At 48.5% G+C, this 19958-nt stretch overlaps 1 protein-coding gene across 1 annotated transcript; it reads left to right on the plus strand.

The window, feature by feature from the left end:
* The first annotated feature begins 6351 nt into the window (after positions 1 to 6351).
* Positions 6352 to 18785, plus strand: LOC108095230 (protein jim lovell). The gene is given in 6 exon segments (XM_043208264.1): positions 6352 to 6799; positions 9305 to 11197; positions 11199 to 11262; positions 11265 to 11552; positions 14171 to 14302; positions 16765 to 18785. Coding segments are annotated over 5 exon segments (3471 nt in total). The 5' UTR covers positions 6352 to 6799; positions 9305 to 9340; the 3' UTR covers positions 17895 to 18785.
* Positions 18786 to 19958: the final 1173 nt, after the last annotated feature.

Consider the following 19958-nt stretch of genomic DNA (forward strand, 5'->3'; position numbering starts at 1 on the left):
AATCAAAGAATAGTGTGGGAATGTATAGTTACTGTATAAGTAATGATCAGGCTTGAATGCGGCAAAATGTGTGTGAATGACCAAGCGGATCATATAAACTATTTCACATTTCAGTCTAAGCTAAAAGAAGGTACTTAATTGAGAAAACCTACCTAACTCAACGTTTGACGGGGGATGACGGCCAGCAAAGGGTCCTATTATTCACGATACTTTTTTTATTTACTTTGAATCTATTCTTATATTCCTGATTTACCAATAAACAAAATATTGAAGGAGAATATATGTCGAAGAAATAGCAGAAAGCTTAACAAAGTCAAAGATTTGTCGTTTTTCTTTTAAGTTATGGTATTGTAGTTATGGTGTTGTAGGTGCTGGCTTTGGCCCATTATCCAAAAAGTCATTATCCGAAAAGCCCAGTTTTTAAAAACTCTATATTGAAGAAATCGCCATTTTATGATAAAAACCATCAATAGAATAATTTTTTCATACATGTTATATAGATTTTTCGATACTTTCTATGTCGGCTATGTTTTTCCCGACTGAAAATATGCTGATGCTGATGAAGAATACATATATGTTATGGGGTCAAAGGTGTCTCCTTCACTGCGTTGCAAGCCTCTGACTGAAATTATAATACCCTCTGCAAGGGTATAAAAAGAGCAGCGCTAGTGAAAGACTGCGGCACATACACAAGAACGAGATAGATGTCGATGAGTACGCCGAAGACACACGACGATTGGGTGAAATAGGGAGCAGCGAGGAGAAAAGGGGAGTAGCTATATTCAAGATGTATGTGCGTGTGCGCAGCGCCAGTCGCCAGATAACGGATGGGAAATGGTTGGAAGTCGGTCCCAAGTCCCCCATCCGCCCTCCGATAAGTTTGAAAACTCTTGAGGTGCCCTGCAAGTGAACCAGCGCGATAGGAAAAGCTTAAGTTTTCCCTCTACAACGGGAACTCAATTTGTTGTTCTCTTTGGAAGCCGACTTTCACTTTTCGCCACTTTGTCGCCTTATAATAAACTCATCTGGTGGGCCTTTGGTAGAGGAAGATCCTTGGTCCGGCCAGGGAATTGGGCACCGTAAAGAACTCCAAGAAACAGTTTATTACAGTGATGATGGAAAAATAACAGGGAAATAAGTTTTAAATGCTATTTCTGACCAGCGTCGGCGCTTAAAAAGTTGTGTACCACTTTTTAAAAAGACACCTTAATGGTTGACAATCTCACAATTGTACAAAATAATAAGCAACTGGATTATTACTTGGATAATGGATTATGAACTCATTAGTCATAAAAGGAGGAAGCAATACAGGAGTTGGAACTCAATGCACTGCAATTTATTCGTCGCCTTTCTTTTTAGGGAATAGCATAAAAGGGGTCTGAAGTTGGCTAATAAACAGCAGCATAAGCTGACATATCTTAGAAAAGAAATTAATGAAAGTATCAGTAAAAGTAATAACGGAGAAAGCCACCACCGAGCCATTAGAATGTCCACACATCTTCTGGCCCATCCCCACCAAAATGCTATTTGTTTCTATGCCCAGAAAGTTATTTAAAAAACTCGGCTATTGTCTTTGAGCTCAAATTTCAACTTAAGGCAAACAAGGAAGACGGACATGACAGGTCCGTTGTAGGGCGGTTGCGGGGCGGGCGGTATCCGGATGGGCAAGGCCATGGCAACGGTTTCTGATTCTCGAGTAGATTTCGACCAGGGATAATGCTTGGAGCAAGACAGCTGCTCTCGGGACGAAAAATGCTTTGGTAAACAATATTAATGAATAAACGGAGAGAGTGGAGAGCAGCAGGGGCAACAGCAGCAGAAGAAATAACTTCAGCTATGCCAACTGTCTGGCAACATTTTTCAGTTGACACGGCGAAAAATGTAATGGGCAGAAGAAGCGAATACATTTTAAATCAAAAACAACGAATAATATAAATACTTGAAAATTAAAAGAAAGGGAAGAGAATTCCGTTCTGAAAATTTCTTGAAAACTCACTTGAACGTAAAACAAATTTGTATATTTTTGACAGATTTAATTTACTTCTTTAGCTTGGTTTGAAAACGAAAAAACTATACTGGCCGAGACTGGCATTTTCGACATTTGCAAATGGAAACACAATGACCGCTTTCTAATTTTCACGTATTGTTTGTTTTCTCTGCTACTGTTCTTGATGTTGTGATGTTTCCTTGTTGGCTGGCTTTTGCCTGAGCCTCTGAGTAGGTAGCAGTGCGTCCACTTGGCTTACGCCGGCAAAGAGTCGCGCCAACTTTTCCCCGCCCATTAAGGGAGCTGTTTCTCCTTGTAAGTCTAGGTCTACGTGCCAGCGTTGCATCAGCCGCGGTGCAGTTCCCTTTTCTACGCCACCATCAGGCCATCTCCTACTTCTCCGGCAAATCACTCGCTTGTTGCTCTTGACTTCCCGGCGAATTTCTTGGGAAAACTTTTCCCGCATTCGCCGTCCCTTTCCTTTCCTGTCCCATTCTCTCTGTCTGTTCCGTTGGCTCTCCCCGCCCTGTTTTTTTATTTTCTTTTAATCATATTAAATTTTTTTTCAGCTTTTTCATTCTCAGGCTTGGGTTTTCCTTCAGTTTTTCTCTTCTTTGCCTGCCTTTTGGCGCATTTCCCGCTGGTGCTGAGCAACCTGCTGCTGGCTTCTGGGCGCCTGTTTCTGCGCTGGACTTGACCGGCCATCCAACTGGCGAAGCTGTTGCCCACGCTTTGCCTCTTGCCTCTGTTCTTGGACCGCGCTTGTGGAGCCTCGACTAGTGGTCAAGTTTTATTTACACTTGTAGCGCATTGATTTTTTCGTTTTCTTCTACGCTCTTTTTACCGCTGCCCGCTGAGATATGCCTTTGTTTTTAAAGAGCTTTGTGTTTTGCGCTTGTATTTGCATACAGTTTTCTGCATTGCCGTTGCCTTCGCCCTTTCAGCTTTTGGACAGATTTTTAAGATTGGTGGCAAATGGTGCCATGCTTAATTGGGTGCATAAAAAAGTCATGGGCACATAAAATACATTTGAATACCTTTTACTTAAAACTTTAAAACAAAGCGCTGCAAAAATATTGTATAATAGTATAAGAAAAATATTATAAAACAATGTTAACTGTTAAAGAGGAAAATGGGCCCATTCATAAACTAGCATTTAGAAATAACATGAATAGAAAAGGGTTGCGAAGATCTGAGACATAAAGAAACCGGGACCTCAGAGATCCCGTGGCTACCTGATATCTCGTTAACATGCATCAATAATGACAGAATCCCAAGAGCGTCCTCCCCGGCGCACTTCCTTCCCTCTCCCCTTTCGCAAAGTAGAAGTTCCTAGCAGATAGAAACTCTCGAAACACGCTCCACCAAACCACTGGCTGCGAGCGAAGGACGTCGGCCAACTTGCGAGCTCTTAATTAGTAAATGTTGGCCATTATGGCGGATCCTGAGCCGCTCTCCCCCGCCCTCTTGCCACTACAGAACATCTCGAGTAGCAAACAGACCAGAAAGCTCCTGCCCCTCCGCACTAGCATGCTTGGCGTGGCTCGTATATAACCCATACAAAGGGAATTTCATACATTTCATAATTATCAGGCGAGTCAAGAACCCCTTTATCACAAGCAGGCGAACCTACAAGCGCTCTTCCACCCACTACACCCTTTTATGTGCCTGGGAAGCCGAAGGATAACGAAGGATGGTGAAAGACAGAGAGAGAAAGGGCCCAAACACGCCCCCTTCATCGCCAGCGCCGCGTCCTTTCAAGCGCGCTCATTTTCGCGAGCGTAAAAAATTGAGCAAGCAAGGAAAATGCGGAAAAAAGGAGAACATAGCTGCGTCCTGGGACGAAGACATGCGCACGTGTGCCACGAAGCTCGCGCGGAAGGGATGGGAGCGTGGAAAGCCAGCTCGGCAATGAAAATGTAAATTTCCACTCGGCTCCTGCAGCCCCACGCCGGCAGAGGCGGAGGCAGAGGCGCAGCAGCCGCTGTCGCGACTAGACCGCGGCAGGCACGCGCTGCATATGGCGATGTCGAGCAACGGGATCAGCACTGGTGGCTGTGCCCACTCGATTCGAAAATCGAAATAGTTGGAAACTCGATTTGCATAATTTCCAAATAAATCCCTTGAAACGAACGCAATAAGAGGGGCATCCGTTCACCGGGGAGGCACTATTGCCACCCCTTGAATCTGTCCTTTTTTCCCCTTTTGTTGTAAGGTGTAAAAAATGTGTAAACGTATCCTTTATTTGTCCTTTGTCTGAACTGAATTTGCATATGAAAAGCGGCACTTTCGGGCGCTGAATCCCGTGCATTAACATAATCGATGCGCGCATGCGTGCAGTTTTGGATTTGGTTCGCAATTCAATATTATTTCAAACCCTCTGATTGATCAGATCGAAACTCTACCTTGTCAGCCTACCACCATCTCTGCCACGCTAGAAGTAGTTCTATAAATCCACATTTATTTTTTATTCCTGCATGCCTGGTCGCGCGAAGTCTAGAACGAGGCGGACAAAATCGGAATAAAATTCTGAACCGAATCTTTGAGTCGAAAAAACAAGAGTAAAGCTAGCTTCGGTGCAACATGACTGTGCTACTAGGGGCTCCAGAGCAAAGAAACTTTCCGCTCCTTGTGCACAAAGTAAAAATCGATGAAACACAATTACAATTAATTGCGAAAACTAAGCGCTGGAAATAAAGCCCAGACAAACAAGACATAAAATGCAAATTAACAACAAAAAAGAGAGGTGAAAAATGGAAAAATCGTTCTGTTCGTGAAGAGGAGTGTTTTTGAGGGACAAATATATCCATATTGTTTTCAGATACGGCTAAAAGAGTTGCTTGCCTTCTGCTCGCTCCATTTTCCCGTACGCAGTCCCGCTCCTAGGATCCCTGCATCGACCAATGCCTGACTTCGGCTACCAATACACGGCTGACCTCTCCTAATCCATCCGAGCACATATGTGGGCGTGTGTATATACGCGTATCCTGTGTGCCGTATCCTGTCCCATGTACAACAGTATTGGTGAGCGAAAGATTTGCGTCAACAAATCGAAATGTTGCAAAAACGTACTCATATGGCCCACACACAATAACACAGGGGCACAGGCTGACATACACATCCACCCTCCCCTCCACATTCCGTTCGGAATTTCCCACAACCGCCGTTTCCGATTTCCACAAAAATCGCGCCAGCCGGGGTTGGTTTTTCCGAACTTCGCGATGTACATACAAACAATTTTGTTTTTCATTTCTCTTTCGCTCACATGGCCGGGAGGGAGGTGCATATGCACATACACACTCGTATGTACTGCGTATGCTATGTGTGTAGTATATGTGTTGTGTACATGATTTTTTTGTGGCTCTGCGCCAACGCCGAGGACCTGCCTTCCACTCCCCAAGCTCCTATGTACAGGCAGCTCGCATGCATGGCACGGAATAGATAACATATTAAAAACTGAGCACATGCGACAAGGACAGCACCAGTCGTCCTGGCGGCGCTGCGGCAGAGCGCCAGGGCAGCGGCGTTGCAGCGCCGCTGGAAAAGCTTGAAAAGCTGCTCTGCCGCTTTCCCGGGCAGATGAGCAGAAGAGTTGTACATGTGTGGGACACACACACACACAGACACACCCCCCACGTACGTTGGTTGTTTAGGTCTCGTGCGCTCTCTTTCACAACTGTTATCCGTCTCGCTCGCAGCTCTCCCTCTCGCTCACTGGGCCACTTTCCCCCATTCGCTCGTTCGACAGCGGCAGCGGGAAAACCTCAACTCGTAGCTTTTGAATTTCCATAAGCTGGCAAAAAAGGGATATGTTGCCGTCGATGCTGACGTCGACTGCGACGTCGCCGTTTTGGGGCCTGTTAAAAAATGTTACACTCCCGCGCAGTCGGCGGCGCCAACGTGTGACAACAGTGGGCCGTGAGTGAGTGAGTAAACTCCATGTGGGCCAACAGCACGGCTGGGGCGGGTGTGCCTTCAGTTGTTGTTGCAGTTGTCTGGTGGTGGCTATTACTCTCGACGGGCATTCAGAGCCTCCACATGAATATGTGATTGTGTGTGTGCACGAAGGGATGTCGGTGTGCGTGTGTGCGTGTGTGCGGGCGTTCGCTCTTTCGAGCTCCTTTCGCTAGTTTCGTGTCCCTTCGGCTCGCCTCGTTCGCTCGGCTCGTGATCGGCTTCGACTACGCATGAATATGCAAATTTATTTCGTTTACAGATATACAATATACATTTTTTTCGGTGTATGTGACGTGCGAGGACGCATCCGTCCTCGCAGCTGCTGTTGTGATAAGGGAAAATACATATTTTTATATGATGAAGGAGTAAGGACGTCGGCGTCGCTGGCGACGCCGCTGCCTCTGCTGACTCCGCGGCCAGCTTCCAAGCCGATCCGACTAAGCTTCGTCCTGCCGAACGGCACGCCGCATCCTCATGTGAGTCCTCCTTCGCTGGCTCTTCTGTTTGTGGCCCGCTGCTCATACGTGTGCGCGTACGTGGGCGGCTTTGGCCCACGCGCGAAGGGGCGTGGCAACTGGGGTGGCAGTGGGGAGCAGCGCGAGTGTGCCGTCGCTGCCGCCGACGCTGCTGGCGCTTCTGTTGCCTGCCTGCGTCGCTGTGTAGCTGTGTTTTCTGTCGGGCCGGTCGACATCATTTGAATTAGTCGCTTCGTGACGTTTGAACGGTTTGAAACACACACGCGACGCCCACATACGCCGAGAGTTACCCGTTGGCCGCTACCCGTTAACCGATACTATGTTCAGCGCTCGTCTAAAACGCCGCCGCCATTAACTCAAATAATATTTTGATCGAGAAGTATGTTAAATAAAAATTGTGTTCATACGTAATGATAATTAAAAGAGGACCAATATTAAATGTGATTGTAACTTGACTTAAACTATAAAGATTTGAAAAGGATTACAACTTACTTCTTTGTTTGTAAATTGTTTAATCATCCTCATAAAAATGTTTCTTTTATAAAAAGTATGCCGGAACTAGGTTTAAATCAAATTCAGTGCGTTTGTTAGCCAACTTTGATTTTGTGGCTTTAACAACTCCAAGCAAGCTTTAAGTCTCTCTATCAACAAGGAACAAAAAGAATGTCAGAGGTCATAAACCATAGCTGTTTTCACAGTGTTACGGGTATCGCGCCCATAAACAAGAACATGTGCGAAGCGTTTCAAACGAAACCCGAAATCAGTTCTTCGAAAATTGCTGGCAAAATTAAAGGATCGTTATGGCCATATAACCATACAAATGGGCCACAAATTGACCTGTCAGCAGCCATTTAGGGAAAACGCCCAGCCCGAACTACCTGTTCGGCACTCCTTCGCCTGGTCTTGTTTGTTGATATGCTGTATGTGTGTGTCAACATACGATCGCCCACCTGATTATCACCTGCACTGCGCGGCCGAGCAAGGCGAACGTCCTTTGGCCTGAAAGCAGGACGAGTGCGGCAGCCAATGTCAGGCGATCCTGCCCAACCCGACGTACACATGCATGCATCGTATGGTGCGTGATGCGTGGTGTTCGGTGGTGTTCGAGGGTTGCGTGTGTGCGGGGTGTGTGGTGTGTGGTGTGTGGCGAGGGCTGGCTCTGCATTTATTTGCATAGATGTAGCTCAGTTTGTTGCAAACCCTCGACCGGAACGCTCTGTGATCGGGCCACGCGAACCCGCACTCGTTAGCATTTCAATCAAACGTGAATAGCCGTATTTTTGCACTTGTCTGGTGGTAAATGATTGCTGGTGAATAGGATAACGTGCAACAGAAAGAACTGTACGCATACTTGTGTTATACTCAACTTTTTCAAATGGTATGTTGGTCACTTTTGGGATACTTGTTTTTTAATGCAGTACACCTGAAGCTAGATACAGTGTTTGATAAGAGGGAACCTTTTGAAAATACAACTCAGTTTATTTTTATGTACAATACATATCAGAAAATAAGAGTTGTATGTCAAGGGAAACGTTATGTGAATTTTCTAAAAATGCCAAATATATTAGCTTAATAATCAGTGAAAAATAAATACACTTTAAAATTTTACATGCAACCAAGTTGCAACCGCTTTCGATAAAATTAAATATTTTTAAATGCATTCGAGTCTTGAGTCGATTTGGGATCCTTAGCCACCCTCACCTGACTTTCTCATGCCATTAATTAAAAAACTTGACAGTCTCTTCTCGGCGTTCTACTAACTTGCTTTTACCTGTCGCCACTCTAAAGCAAAATAAATAAATAAAAATGTTGTCTCAGCTGCCGCAAACCGCAAATGAGTTACGAGCGAAAAATAAACGCACAAGCCAAAACCCGAGAAAGGCGAGCGCCTAGCAGCTCGCTGCTAATTGCACATTGTTGCATTCGAGCGTGGTTATCCTTTGGCTCTGGTTTCGGTCCCGCAGAAAGTCCTGGCGTGGAGAAGCATGTGTTAATATGCGGTTTCAAGCCCGTCCCCACCACTAACACCTCGGCAACCGGTCCCGAGAAATAGATGCGCGACCCAAAGAGGTAGCAACTACGGCAAATAAAAATGTTTGTTTTGCTGCGCTCCTACCAAAGTTTTTTAATTTTGCCTGCAGAAGCCGGTGTGAGGTGGATCCGGAAGTTTCCTATGCGGACGAAATCAGGCAGCTGGTGACTCTTTTTAAAATTCACACACGCAGCAGGGGCAGCTCGCAGCTTCTGGGAAGAAGGAGTGCGAGCCGTGCCAGACAGACGCTGAATTAATTAGATACGGCGCGCTGGATGTAGCAACATCTCTTTAAATTGACTGTCAGTTCCAGGGCATTCAACCAATTGTCAGCGCTTTACAGAACCTCTATGCTGATCACTTCTCGGTAGATTGAAACCCGAGTCGAAAATCTGCACCATTTATATAGAAATTTGCATGCAAAACCTGGCTTTTTATTCTCCAATATTACCACGTTTGTTATTTCCACTGTGGAGCGCCGGGGAGAAGGTGAAACAAAGCAGAACAACATCCGAAGCAGACGCACGCTGAGACGGCCAGGAGTGGGGCATAAGCCATTATCACACATCACACATCTGTGTGTGATATCCTCGAGGATATGCGGCCTGACACGTAGCAACTGTGATTGCTACACCTTCATGCGTCTGCCGGTGTGTTCTCTTTGCCGTTTCTTGGCTCCTCGCTCGGAAAAATGATATATGCTGCGACTCATTAACATATTATCACTCGGTACACACTTCAGATACGACCCGCAGCATATGTCATGAATACATTATGCCCGGTATTATCCATAAGCCTTGCTTGTCCGCCTCTCGCCTAAAATCTCTCTTTTCCCCGATTGCTCCTTTCCAGAGAAGGGGAGCACCTTGCACGTGACTGGAACGGGGCATGTTAAAGGACGCCAACCAGGAGTTGATTAAACGCCGCCGACTGACGTCGCTCTCCATGAACGACTTTGCAAGTGAGGTGGCGCCTATACAGCTGCCTCTGCCGCTCCAAGCGCCGCTGCCCTTGCCAATGCCGCTCCCGCTCTTGGCCAAGACCCCGAGTAGCGATCACGGCCCCATGCACTCGACGCCCCCGACGACGCCGCCCTCGCCCCCGCCTCTGCCCCTAAACATGAGCCAAGGGGCAGCGGCGGCGGCGGCGGCAGAAACGGTGAGCCCCTCGGAGCACAGTCCGCCGGCCACGCCCCCCGCAGGAGGGGCCCCCGTTGCCAGCGCGGCCCCACAGGACCACTACAGCTTGCGCTGGAACAACCACCAAAACCACATTCTGCGAGCCTTCGACGCCCTGCTGCAGACCAAGACCCTGGTGGACGTGACCCTGGTCTGCGCCGAGACCTCCATCCGCGCCCACAAAATGGTGCTGTCCGCCTGCTCGCCCTTCTTCCAGCGCGTCTTCGCGGAGACGCCCTGCAAGCACCCGGTCATCGTGCTCAAGGACTTCCGGGGCTGGGTGGTGCAGGCCATCGTCGACTTCATGTACCGCGGCGAGATCAGCGTGCCCCAGCAGCGGCTCCAAACGCTCATCCAGGCCGGGGAGTCGCTGCAGGTGCGGGGCCTCGTGGAGAGCTCCGTGCCGGAGCACACGCCCACGCCGGCCGCCTCGCCCGACGACTTCCGAATGCTGGACTCATCGGTGCTGGCCTCCAGCTTCGAGGACGAGTCTCCCTCGATGGTCCGGCCGTCGGCAGCCGGCAAGCTGATGATGCCCGCGGCCCGCCTGTTTGGCAACGCGTCGAACGCCATGGCAGCGCTGAGTCTGCGTCGCAAGCGGGAGCAGGACTGCGAACGCGAGCTCGAGAGCGACCAGGAGCTGGGAGGCTGCTCGCCCATGCCCCGACGCAAGCAGGCACGGCCCCGCCGCCGATCCGGCGATGTTCCCCACGACTTTGCCCTGAACAAGGCCGAAACGGATTCTCTGCAGACTGTGATCAAGAGCGAGCTGCTCGAACGAGGGGAGGGGGACCCTGACGAGCCGCAGGATCAGGACCCCACTCAAACGGATGCGGAGAAGAACAACTCCACTCCAGCGGAGGACTCAGCAGAGCAGGCCAAAGAGAAGCAGTTACTGAAGCCGCAGGAACTCGACAGACCAATCAATCTCAACGACAGCCACCATCAATTCGAGCTCGACGACGAGGACGACGACGACCAGGATCAGGACCAGGACCACGACGAGGAGGAAGAGGAGCAGGACATTGAAGAGCTTATTCACACGACCAACGAGCTGAGGCGACAGGCTGCCGTGGCTGCTGCGAACGCGGCCGCCATGTCGCCCGCCCCCTCCCCCTGTCCCAGCGACGGGCCCGAGGACCTGTGCACCACCAAGAAGACCAAGGACGGAAAGGCCAGCGCCGCCCCCTCCTCCGACGGCGAGTCCAACAACAACAACAGCAGCAAGCTGCAGGACAACAACCAGCGCATAATGCTGTCCCTGAAGGACATCCGCCAGCTGAACGCCAATCCGAACCCAACAGTTATCCACACGCCCACCAGCTGCTCTGGGGCGAACAACGGACTCCTCAGCTTTCCACCGCCGGGACTCCGGCCACCGGGCCTCCCGAACAGTCCGCCCTGCCACATGGAGGCGTTGGAGGCCCAGATGCACGCTGCCGCGGCCGCGGCTGTGGCGGCTGCCGGTGGCGGGGAGCATCCGTTCCACCACATGGAGCACCAGATGGAGATGTCCTTGGCTGCGGCCGCTGCAGCGGCTGCAATGCATCAGCGGGAGCCACGAGACCCCCCGCGATCCGCGCGACCACAACGCTTTCGCCAGCAACATGCTGGGGCCAATGGGGATGCCCCCTTTGGAGGACACAACGGAGGGCACTCGGGCAACAGCGGCCCGGGAAGCGGATGTCCTGGACAGGCTGCGCACGAACGCCTCGAAGAGAGCATGAACCGACTGAGCAAGGAGCTCGGGAAAGAGTTCGGCAAGGACTTTGGCAAGGAGTTCGGGAAGGAATTCGCCCCGGCCTCGCCGATGAGTTTGCCCGGGCACTTCAATGCACCGGATGGACCTCCGCATCCGCATCCGCCATCGCCACTGCCCTTTCCTGGGATGTCCTCTGCGATGACGCTGACGCCGCCGCACAGTAAGTACCCAGCTTGAATCTAATTTCGTCCGACTTCGCCCACAGGTCACTGGGTTATCAGTCGGGTGAAGAGTCTGCACCCAGCGGAAGTCTTTAATAACACAAGCCCACTTCCATCTGCCCACGTTAAAAAGCCTTTCCTGCCCAATAAACACCCACGGAAGTCTTTTCGGGATGTTTGCCAGTCCTTTTTGCGGCTTTCGCTCGCCTAAGCGGTTGCAATGCAACATGTGGCCTCTCTGCGACATCAAAGAGTCGTCAAGTGACGAGTATCCTTGGAGAAGTGCTCTTGCACCGCCACCTGAAGCTGCAGAAAAGCCCCTAAGCACATTAAGGCTTCTCTGGCCCCATTCACTGTGTGTATGACCAGCCAAGAACTCGATACCGAGCAGGAATTAGAGCGGTTCCGTTGATAGCATACCTTTCAGTCCACCGCCTTTATTTCGCTGACTAATTAAGTCATAAAAAGTTTGCGACGTTGACAGCTCATAAGAAATATGGAAAGGCAATCGTGAAGGCAATAGGCTCCTAATAACTCGCCAGTTTGGCAGGCCCCCGTCTCCTCCCTGCCGACGACGGCGACGCCGGGAAGGCCTTTGCGGTTGAGTCCCAGGTGGAGCTGCAACTGCATTCGGGGTAAATTCAATTGCGTTTTATATGATTTTTATATTAATGTCACTCGGAGTCAGGCGAAACAAACGCAAACACAAATTGAGGTGCAAAGGTCGGAAACAGGGCGGGTTGGGCTGGCTTCCGCTGTTGCGTGCAGAAAGCGCAGAAAGCGCAGGGCATTCATGTTGTGTCTCTCCGCCATGTGAGTTTCGGTAGGGGTTGAGTTCGAACTGTCAGCAGACGTTTAGCCAAATGACTTTTAAGTTGCTCGCCTGTCGAGCAGGAGCCAGCACTCCTTCGCCCCAGAATATCCTCCGCCTGATGCGCGCCCTCCTGGCCATGTGTTGTGTTTAAAGTATGCCAAAGCGCGCACAACCTAAACCTTTTGGCAAACAACTTTGGCAGCGTCGGCGGCATAAATAAAAATACGAAGGCGACGTCTCGCGGTCGGGCTTCCCTTGCCTGGCTCTGTCCTGCCACACAACTTTTGCATATAAGTCGCGCGATATTCATATTAATAATATCCGTTTGGGGAGGCCCACGCCAAGTGGCAGAGCCCGAGAAACAGGACCTTCACCTGGGGAGGCAGGACGGCGGGTGAATGCAGGCGAGACGCGCGCACACAGGATATAAAATAAATTAAGGCACAAAAATATGAAAAATTGTACGAAAACGCCAAGTGGAAGGCAGGCAGGAAGCGCAATACCTTTTAATGCGACAAAAATTTCAGCCAACATATCAGAGCAGCCAAGGCTGCAATCGTAGGGTGGAGTAAAGCGCACCAAAGTCGAGACGTATTCAGGCAAATCACTAACTACTGCATAAACAGGCTGCAGGCAATGAAGAACCCAGCCAAGGATACGGAAAGTAAAGAACTCGAGCTTTTGGGCCCGACTGAAGGTCGACTTTACATCACCCTGGAAATTTTCTATACCCTTGTAAAACTTTATCTATATAAGAAAGATTTACAAAGCCTTAAACAGATCAAAAATCAACTAGTGTCCGCTAATGCCTTCCGCAGATCTCATCAGAGTTTGTTATTGTAAATGTGTTTGTTAGCTGCAGATGTATCCAAACTTTTGAACAGTCGATGTTACCCAGTTGAGGTTACGCATCTCATTCCTGGTCAGGACCGTGCAGATAATTCTTTTAAAGATTTACCACCGTTTTTCGTTCGTATGAAGAATGTGATTTATTTTTTGCCCAAAAACCCTTGGCGTGAAAATCATTGAACTAATAGCTTGTGACATGTGGTGGGGGCTGCGAGTTTTATTTGCTTGAAATCCTTCAGGATTTTAAAATAATTCCCCGCAAATTTTGCGCGTAGTCAAAACAAGCAAAGGAAAGCAACGCATATTACGTATACGCCGCGTGTTGTAATGTCTACTTCAGAAAACAGAGTCGAACAATGTGCGCTCGTTATTTGTGTCATTATGCTGCAGATACAACACATCCTCGAGACGCAGGTAGAGCTGAAGATACTACAGATACGGATACTTCCCTCATTCACATGCTTGAGCATTGTCTTCTGCTCCCTCTATCTTTTTGTGAGCTCGTCTGTTTCGTGGGCTTTGTTTGCATCGCGGAATCCGCGACGCGACTTATGAAATCGTTCAGCACAATGTCAATATTATGCGTTGCCTCCCAGTTGGGTGAAAATTCTTTGTTAAGTGCCTTCCCGGGAATCCTTCAGCCCCCGACTTGACTCATCAGCGCTCCGATTGTTTCTCTCATGTGAAGAAGTGCACTCCAAGCGTAAATTATTAATAGAATAACGATGTGCTATTGTTTACCATCCGGTCGGAACCGTTTCTTGGAGTGCGTTTGCGTCTATTGTCTTGGCGGCTAATCAGCTTCAGTGGGCTGGAAAATGAGTCCGTTCTGCTGAATTTACCCAGTGCAGCAGCTCTTATGTAAGACAAGTGCATTTGGCTATAAAAATAGGATACTTTCTTAGTCTCAGCGAGAAGGCAATCAATGTTCAATGACAATATTTTTATCCGCAGTGTTTGGCCTGGACTCGCCACTCGGACTCTTTCCACCTGGAATGGATCCTGGCAAGCTGTACAACCCGCTAATGGAGATGAGCGACCCGAGGGACATGCCTGGCGGACCTCCCCCGTTCCTCAAAAAGAAAAGTAAGTCTTAGCATCACAGAAAAAAGTAGCACAGAACAAACTTTCGCCGACCAAAACAAACATCTAATTAACCCGAGAGTCGACGGAAACACCGAAAGGAGCAGCCAACGGAGACTTCTCTACGGCTCGAAAGGTGGAAATCATTTCAACATGATTGGCGTCGATCACGTTGGGGCACTCGAGCTTGTAGGCCGGTCGGCTCCGTGCCTGGCTGCAATACTTCACACCTGACTGATTTATCTCGCTCCCCGGCTGCAGAGTTCAAGCCGATCTTCCACCCTGGTTCCCTGCATTTGATCTGCTGCACTTTTGATCACGTATTTAAGCTGGGGGCAGTCGGAAAACACTTTGGCTTCGGATCGATTGCCGGTAATTGAAGAGCAAATACGAAGGGTCATAACCAGTTTGTAAGTTGCCAGCGATTATGTTATCCTAATTCCGTTACGAAATTAACTGAAAGGAAATGGCACGTATTTTTAAGCACGCTTGCTGCAAGTCCCCTTCCAAAAATTACCTTCCTTACAAAAAAGAGCCTAGACTGCACTTGGCAACAATCATTTCGTTTAGGCCCTCTTTGCCCCGCCCTAAGCCGTTCCAGATGCGATCAGCGATCGTCGATCACTGATCACTCGTGCGATCATGTGAGGCGGCAAATTTGTTTCTGCGGTTTTCCTGTGCGCCGAGGCAATCGTTGGATCGCCGAGGAATGGTTTGTTTGTTTCTTTATTGGTTTCTTGAATGGGGAAACATGTGCACCTATGCATATCGCAGGTGAAAAAGCGAGCGCAAAGTCGCTTTTTCTGATTGACAAATGGGCTAGGCGGAGAAGTCAAGTCGAAACACTCTCAGTCTCGTTTTTCCATCGATTTTTACTTGGATCACCTGCAGACAATGTCGGGCAAATGAAACCTCAGAGTTAATGAAGTTTTTTGGTTCAGCATACATATGCTTATGAGCAAGAGAACTGACAGACGATTGAGATGAGAAGGAATGAGTGAGTTTGAGAGTCTACATGTTGGCTATTCTCTTGACAGATTTTTGACAGTCGAGCGGCTAAGTGCTTTGCTATCACTAGTTATTTTTTCAAATCATACTCATGTAGGCCAACGCCTTCTAATCTGTACAGATTAAAAACCGTAAAAGAAAAAACGAAATGGAAATTTCTATAGCAACCGATTGTCACACTGTTAATTGCTTATGTTTTCTGGTGCTCAAGAACCAATAGATCAATTGATCTCATCAGTGAATGCAAGAATAAGAGAGCCAGAGTCGTGATCATATGTTGAGAATATAATATCCAAGAAGATTTGCTACATTTTATCCAATCTCCCTCCTCAGGCGTGCTGATAGATTCCGATACTTCGAAGACAATTACTACAATGTGAGCCGGCCAAAAACGCAAATCTGGCGTACAGCACGATATTCTTTGTTGTAAAACTGCAAAACCCGTTTCGCAACTGATACCAATCGGGAGCTGGGAAGCCCTACACTCACAACTCCGATGCGATCCCCTCGTGGCCCCCAATCGTGTGGGTGTGATTAACTGATTTGTTCACATTCATTTGTTCGTCTGCGATTGTTTTGAGCCCGTCTGCAAAACGTGATTTGCGATTTGTACCAAATTCAAATTTCGTTTTTCGCAAAAACGAACTTGGCTAACAGTTGTGTCGGTGGAACTTCATTAGGCTGGCTACATATCCAAAGCCTGCCAATTGCAGTTGGCTTTTGGGACCAGATATTCTCTGTATTTTCGTTTTCACCGGAATCAAAGGGTTAGACCTGGCTTTTGACCCAGCGCCTGCAGAGCCAAAGCTGTGCAGTTTCTCAGTCGCTTGGCCTCCCAAATAAGGGGAAATTCATATGATCAGGCGAAAGCAAACAGCGAATTAGAGTAAGTCGGTGCCAGAAATCCACCGGCACATGGCTGGCCTTAAGGGCTCCCTCCTCCACTCCCCTGATTCCCGAGCAGCAAAAGGCTGTAAAAAGAAACCTGTGGCTTTGCTGGCGATATCTGGGGATCTAAATTGAGTCTTAGCGGCGCATGTGACGCCGCGGCGCTGCACACTCTTAATTTGCATATAGAGGAGAGCCGAGCCGAGCAGAGCCGGCAGGTCAGGATGGGAACCTCCACAGCGCTCGTACCTCTTTGGCAGTGCCGAACGATCGCTCTCCGCGCGAGTAGGTGCCACACAAAGAATCGTAGCAGGGTGTGTTCGACTGAAGGCAGGTCTCAGTGAGCTGCTCCGTTGTTCGGGTCCCAGACAATGGGTGACTTTTCAGCAAATTTGTCTAGGCAGCATACTCTACTCGTATGAGGCCAGAGATTGAAACATTAGCAGATGCGAGCCGAGCGATAAGCTCGTGCTTGTGGCGCCTTGGCTGCCTCCCCATTCTCCCTGCCCCACGTCATCGCCAGCACGTCGGAATACCAGTCGTAACCCACGTTGTCCTCTTCTTTTCAGTGCCTCGACCAAAGGGCCAGCACTCGGCGCCGCGCGGTGGGCCTCCCCGATCCTGGACCAACACAGAGCTGACGGAGGCACTGCAGCACGTGTGGAACAAAAAGATGACCACCTCGCAGGCCTCGCGCATCTTCGGAATCCCCTACAACTCCCTGCTGATGTACGTGAGGGGCAAGTACGGCAAGAGCTTGAAGCTGGAGCAGCTGCGCAAGGACTGCATCAGCGGGCCGCCCATTGAGATGCTGCAGATGGGCATCGGCGGTGGCAGCGGGGGCGGCGGCAGCTCCAGCAAGGGCGAGAAGAGCAAGGAGCGCAAGGAGAAGGAGAAGGACAAGAACTCCGCGGGCAACAACGGCTCCGGTGGATCGGCCAGTGCACAGGGCGGAGGATCCACCGCTGGAAACGGGTCCTCCATGCCGCACCCCGGTGAAATGGGTCCACTGGGACCTCTGGACCTGGAGCTGGGGCTTCCGCTGGGCCCCCCTGGTGGGCCCCGCAGCGGCAGCTCGGAGTCCGATCTGCTGGGCAGCTCCGGCGGCCTGTTCAACCCCTTCAACCCGCAGGGCTTCTACCCGGACTTCGCCGGTGGCTTCCCCGGCCTCCCGCTGAGCATGCTGAACCTGCTGCCGCCGGCGGAGCGCCACCACGCTGCGGCTGCCATGCACCAACTGGGTGTCACCATGGACGAGGACTGCAAGTCGGTGGGGTCGAAGCAGTCCTCCTCCATGGACGACGACTTCGCCGGCCCTGGCATGCCGCTCTCGCTGGACCAGCGACGGGAGATTGGAGGGACTGGGACTACACTAGCGCAGTCGAACGGCGGAGCCGGGCAGGATTGAAACTTGTGGCGGGATTGGGCAACCGGGACTGCCAACGCCAATCCAGTGTACTTCCCTGCTTTCGAGCTGGACCAGGAGCAGAGTCCGAGACGGCACTCCCTGCCCACGAGACCCGCCCTCCACCAAATGGCCTGCCGAGAGCTCAGCTTCAAGCCGGACTTGGTTATGGCCAGACGGAAGCTGAAGCGCTTCCGGACCAAGCGACCGCTCCAGGAGCAGGTGGAGACGCCGCCGACAGCCGTCCCTGCCACTCGTCCCATCAGCCACGCTCTGCCACCACTGAGGACTTGAATGTGAACTCGAATGCAATACGTGTACTATTAGTTGATTGTTTTTTATTTGTTTTGTGGCTCCGGAAGACAATATTTCGATTACGAGGATTTCGATTCATTTTGAGCAAACAAGTTGTGTATATTTTGCTGGTGCTTTTAGTTCCTATTCCCAATTATATTCTGATATTTTGTACTTTATTTTAGTTAAGTAATTGAATATAACAAGGCTTACAAAGCATTTGAGGCAATACGTGAAACAATATATTACACCCCGTATTATTATATAATTTAAGTAAAGGAAAGGAAAGGAATGAAATGGAATATAATCAAAATGAGAAGGAAGGAAACAGTGTATATATGTGGAAATCCAAACCAACAAACAGCATTAACTCTACTCAGACTGTGGCTGCAATGCCCAGTCTCAGGATTAGATAGTTGTGAAGCAACCACCATGCAATTAGTAGTATTGATAATATTGACGGATACTTCGCCGATGACTGTACCAAAATTTTTAATGTTATTTTATAAAAGAAAACGAAAGCGAAAATTAGTTGTAGTCTTAAGTGTTCTCATAGGAAATTCGTACTTGTATAGAAACATCCTGCACCAGTATTCCTCACTCATAGATGTGCACATCTCCCTCCCCAAACATGCACAATCCAAGTTATTCAAAGATGCCGCTTTGTAAATCTCAGCCAACCTCACCAAATCCTGCAGATCAATCCGTTTTTTAATCTTAATTGTAAAAAAACCACAACAAATCGATAAAAGGCACACGAAGTGACACATACCCGCGCATAGTGTTAATAATTTATAAGCTCAAATTAAATATTTTAATATTAAATATTACGAGAAAAACATATGTAAGTAAACAAATAATAAAGTACATGCATTACAATAAATAGTAAAAGTTGATGAGTAAAACTGTAAATTCTTATTTTAAAACTTTTACTGGTTAAGAAGTTATGAAACTCCCTTTATTTTTTTGTAATAATTTAGTAATGAAATTCCTACGAATAACAAAATTTTTAAGCTGCCATGGAATTTTGCCAAGGAAGCTCAGAAGTTATACTGATAACAATATCATTTCAAAACACGCGCCGTTTGGATTCCAATGAACTTCAAACTGTGAAAATGAAGCAGTGGGATACAAGCAGTTGAAAAGCAGTATAAACCAAGCAGTTGTACAAAGGCATGCAAGCAGTGTGGCACACTGGTGAGGTGAAAACTCTGATTTCAAAAAAGATAACGAAAGTATTACATGCGTATCTGTACTGAAATTTTTTTGTTTTATGAAATTTATTCAAGTCAAAGAACAATGTATTTTTTTCAGATGACTTCTGTATGGCTATGGATGGACTCGGCATCTATCATGAAACCTTTAAACTTTGACGTGTTCGAGGACATCGGCCAGTTGTGGTCCTAAAGAAGGCAAGAAGCAAAAACAGTGGCACTGGCGGGGTTCTTTATTTACCTAATGTTTTGATTGTATCTTGGCGGAGGTTCGCGATACCATCCCAGACATGCACTGCGTCATGCTGCGCTATCTGTGCACAATTCGCCAATATTAACAATCTTATCGCCCGTGACCAGGATTATCAACACGTGCATAATTCGTTTGTTTTGACTTCGACTTGAATTCACCTGAAAACGTAGATGAATAAGAAGAGGCGAATTAACAGTCAACGAACTCACATTTTCGGTGAACGAGCTGACTTCGGAATTTGTGATAATATTTCGGCCCACTCGTCGAAATGGTCACATTGCCAAGTCAGGTGGCCAAGACTGAGACGGTGAATGGGCAAAGACGGAGGCATGTGACATATGCATTGCCCCACCACTAGGCCTTTTTATAAGGTCTAAAAATAGCATGCTAAGCCTTCAGTGTAATGTCCCAGAGCGAAAAGCGATTCAATACCCGGTTAATGCAAACAACCGGGGGACAATGCACATGGCACAGTCAGTTTTTCTACCCCACAAAAGCTCTAACTGCAAATATCTAAAAATATAAAAAATAAAAATACCTAATTGTCAAACAAAAGTGACAGTCCATATGTTGTATTAATATCAGATATATAAATTC

This window comes from Drosophila ficusphila, unplaced genomic scaffold (genome assembly GCF_018152265.1).
Source record: "Drosophila ficusphila isolate 14025-0441.05 unplaced genomic scaffold, ASM1815226v1 contig_414, whole genome shotgun sequence".
NCBI lineage: Eukaryota > Metazoa > Arthropoda > Insecta > Diptera > Drosophilidae > Drosophila > Drosophila ficusphila.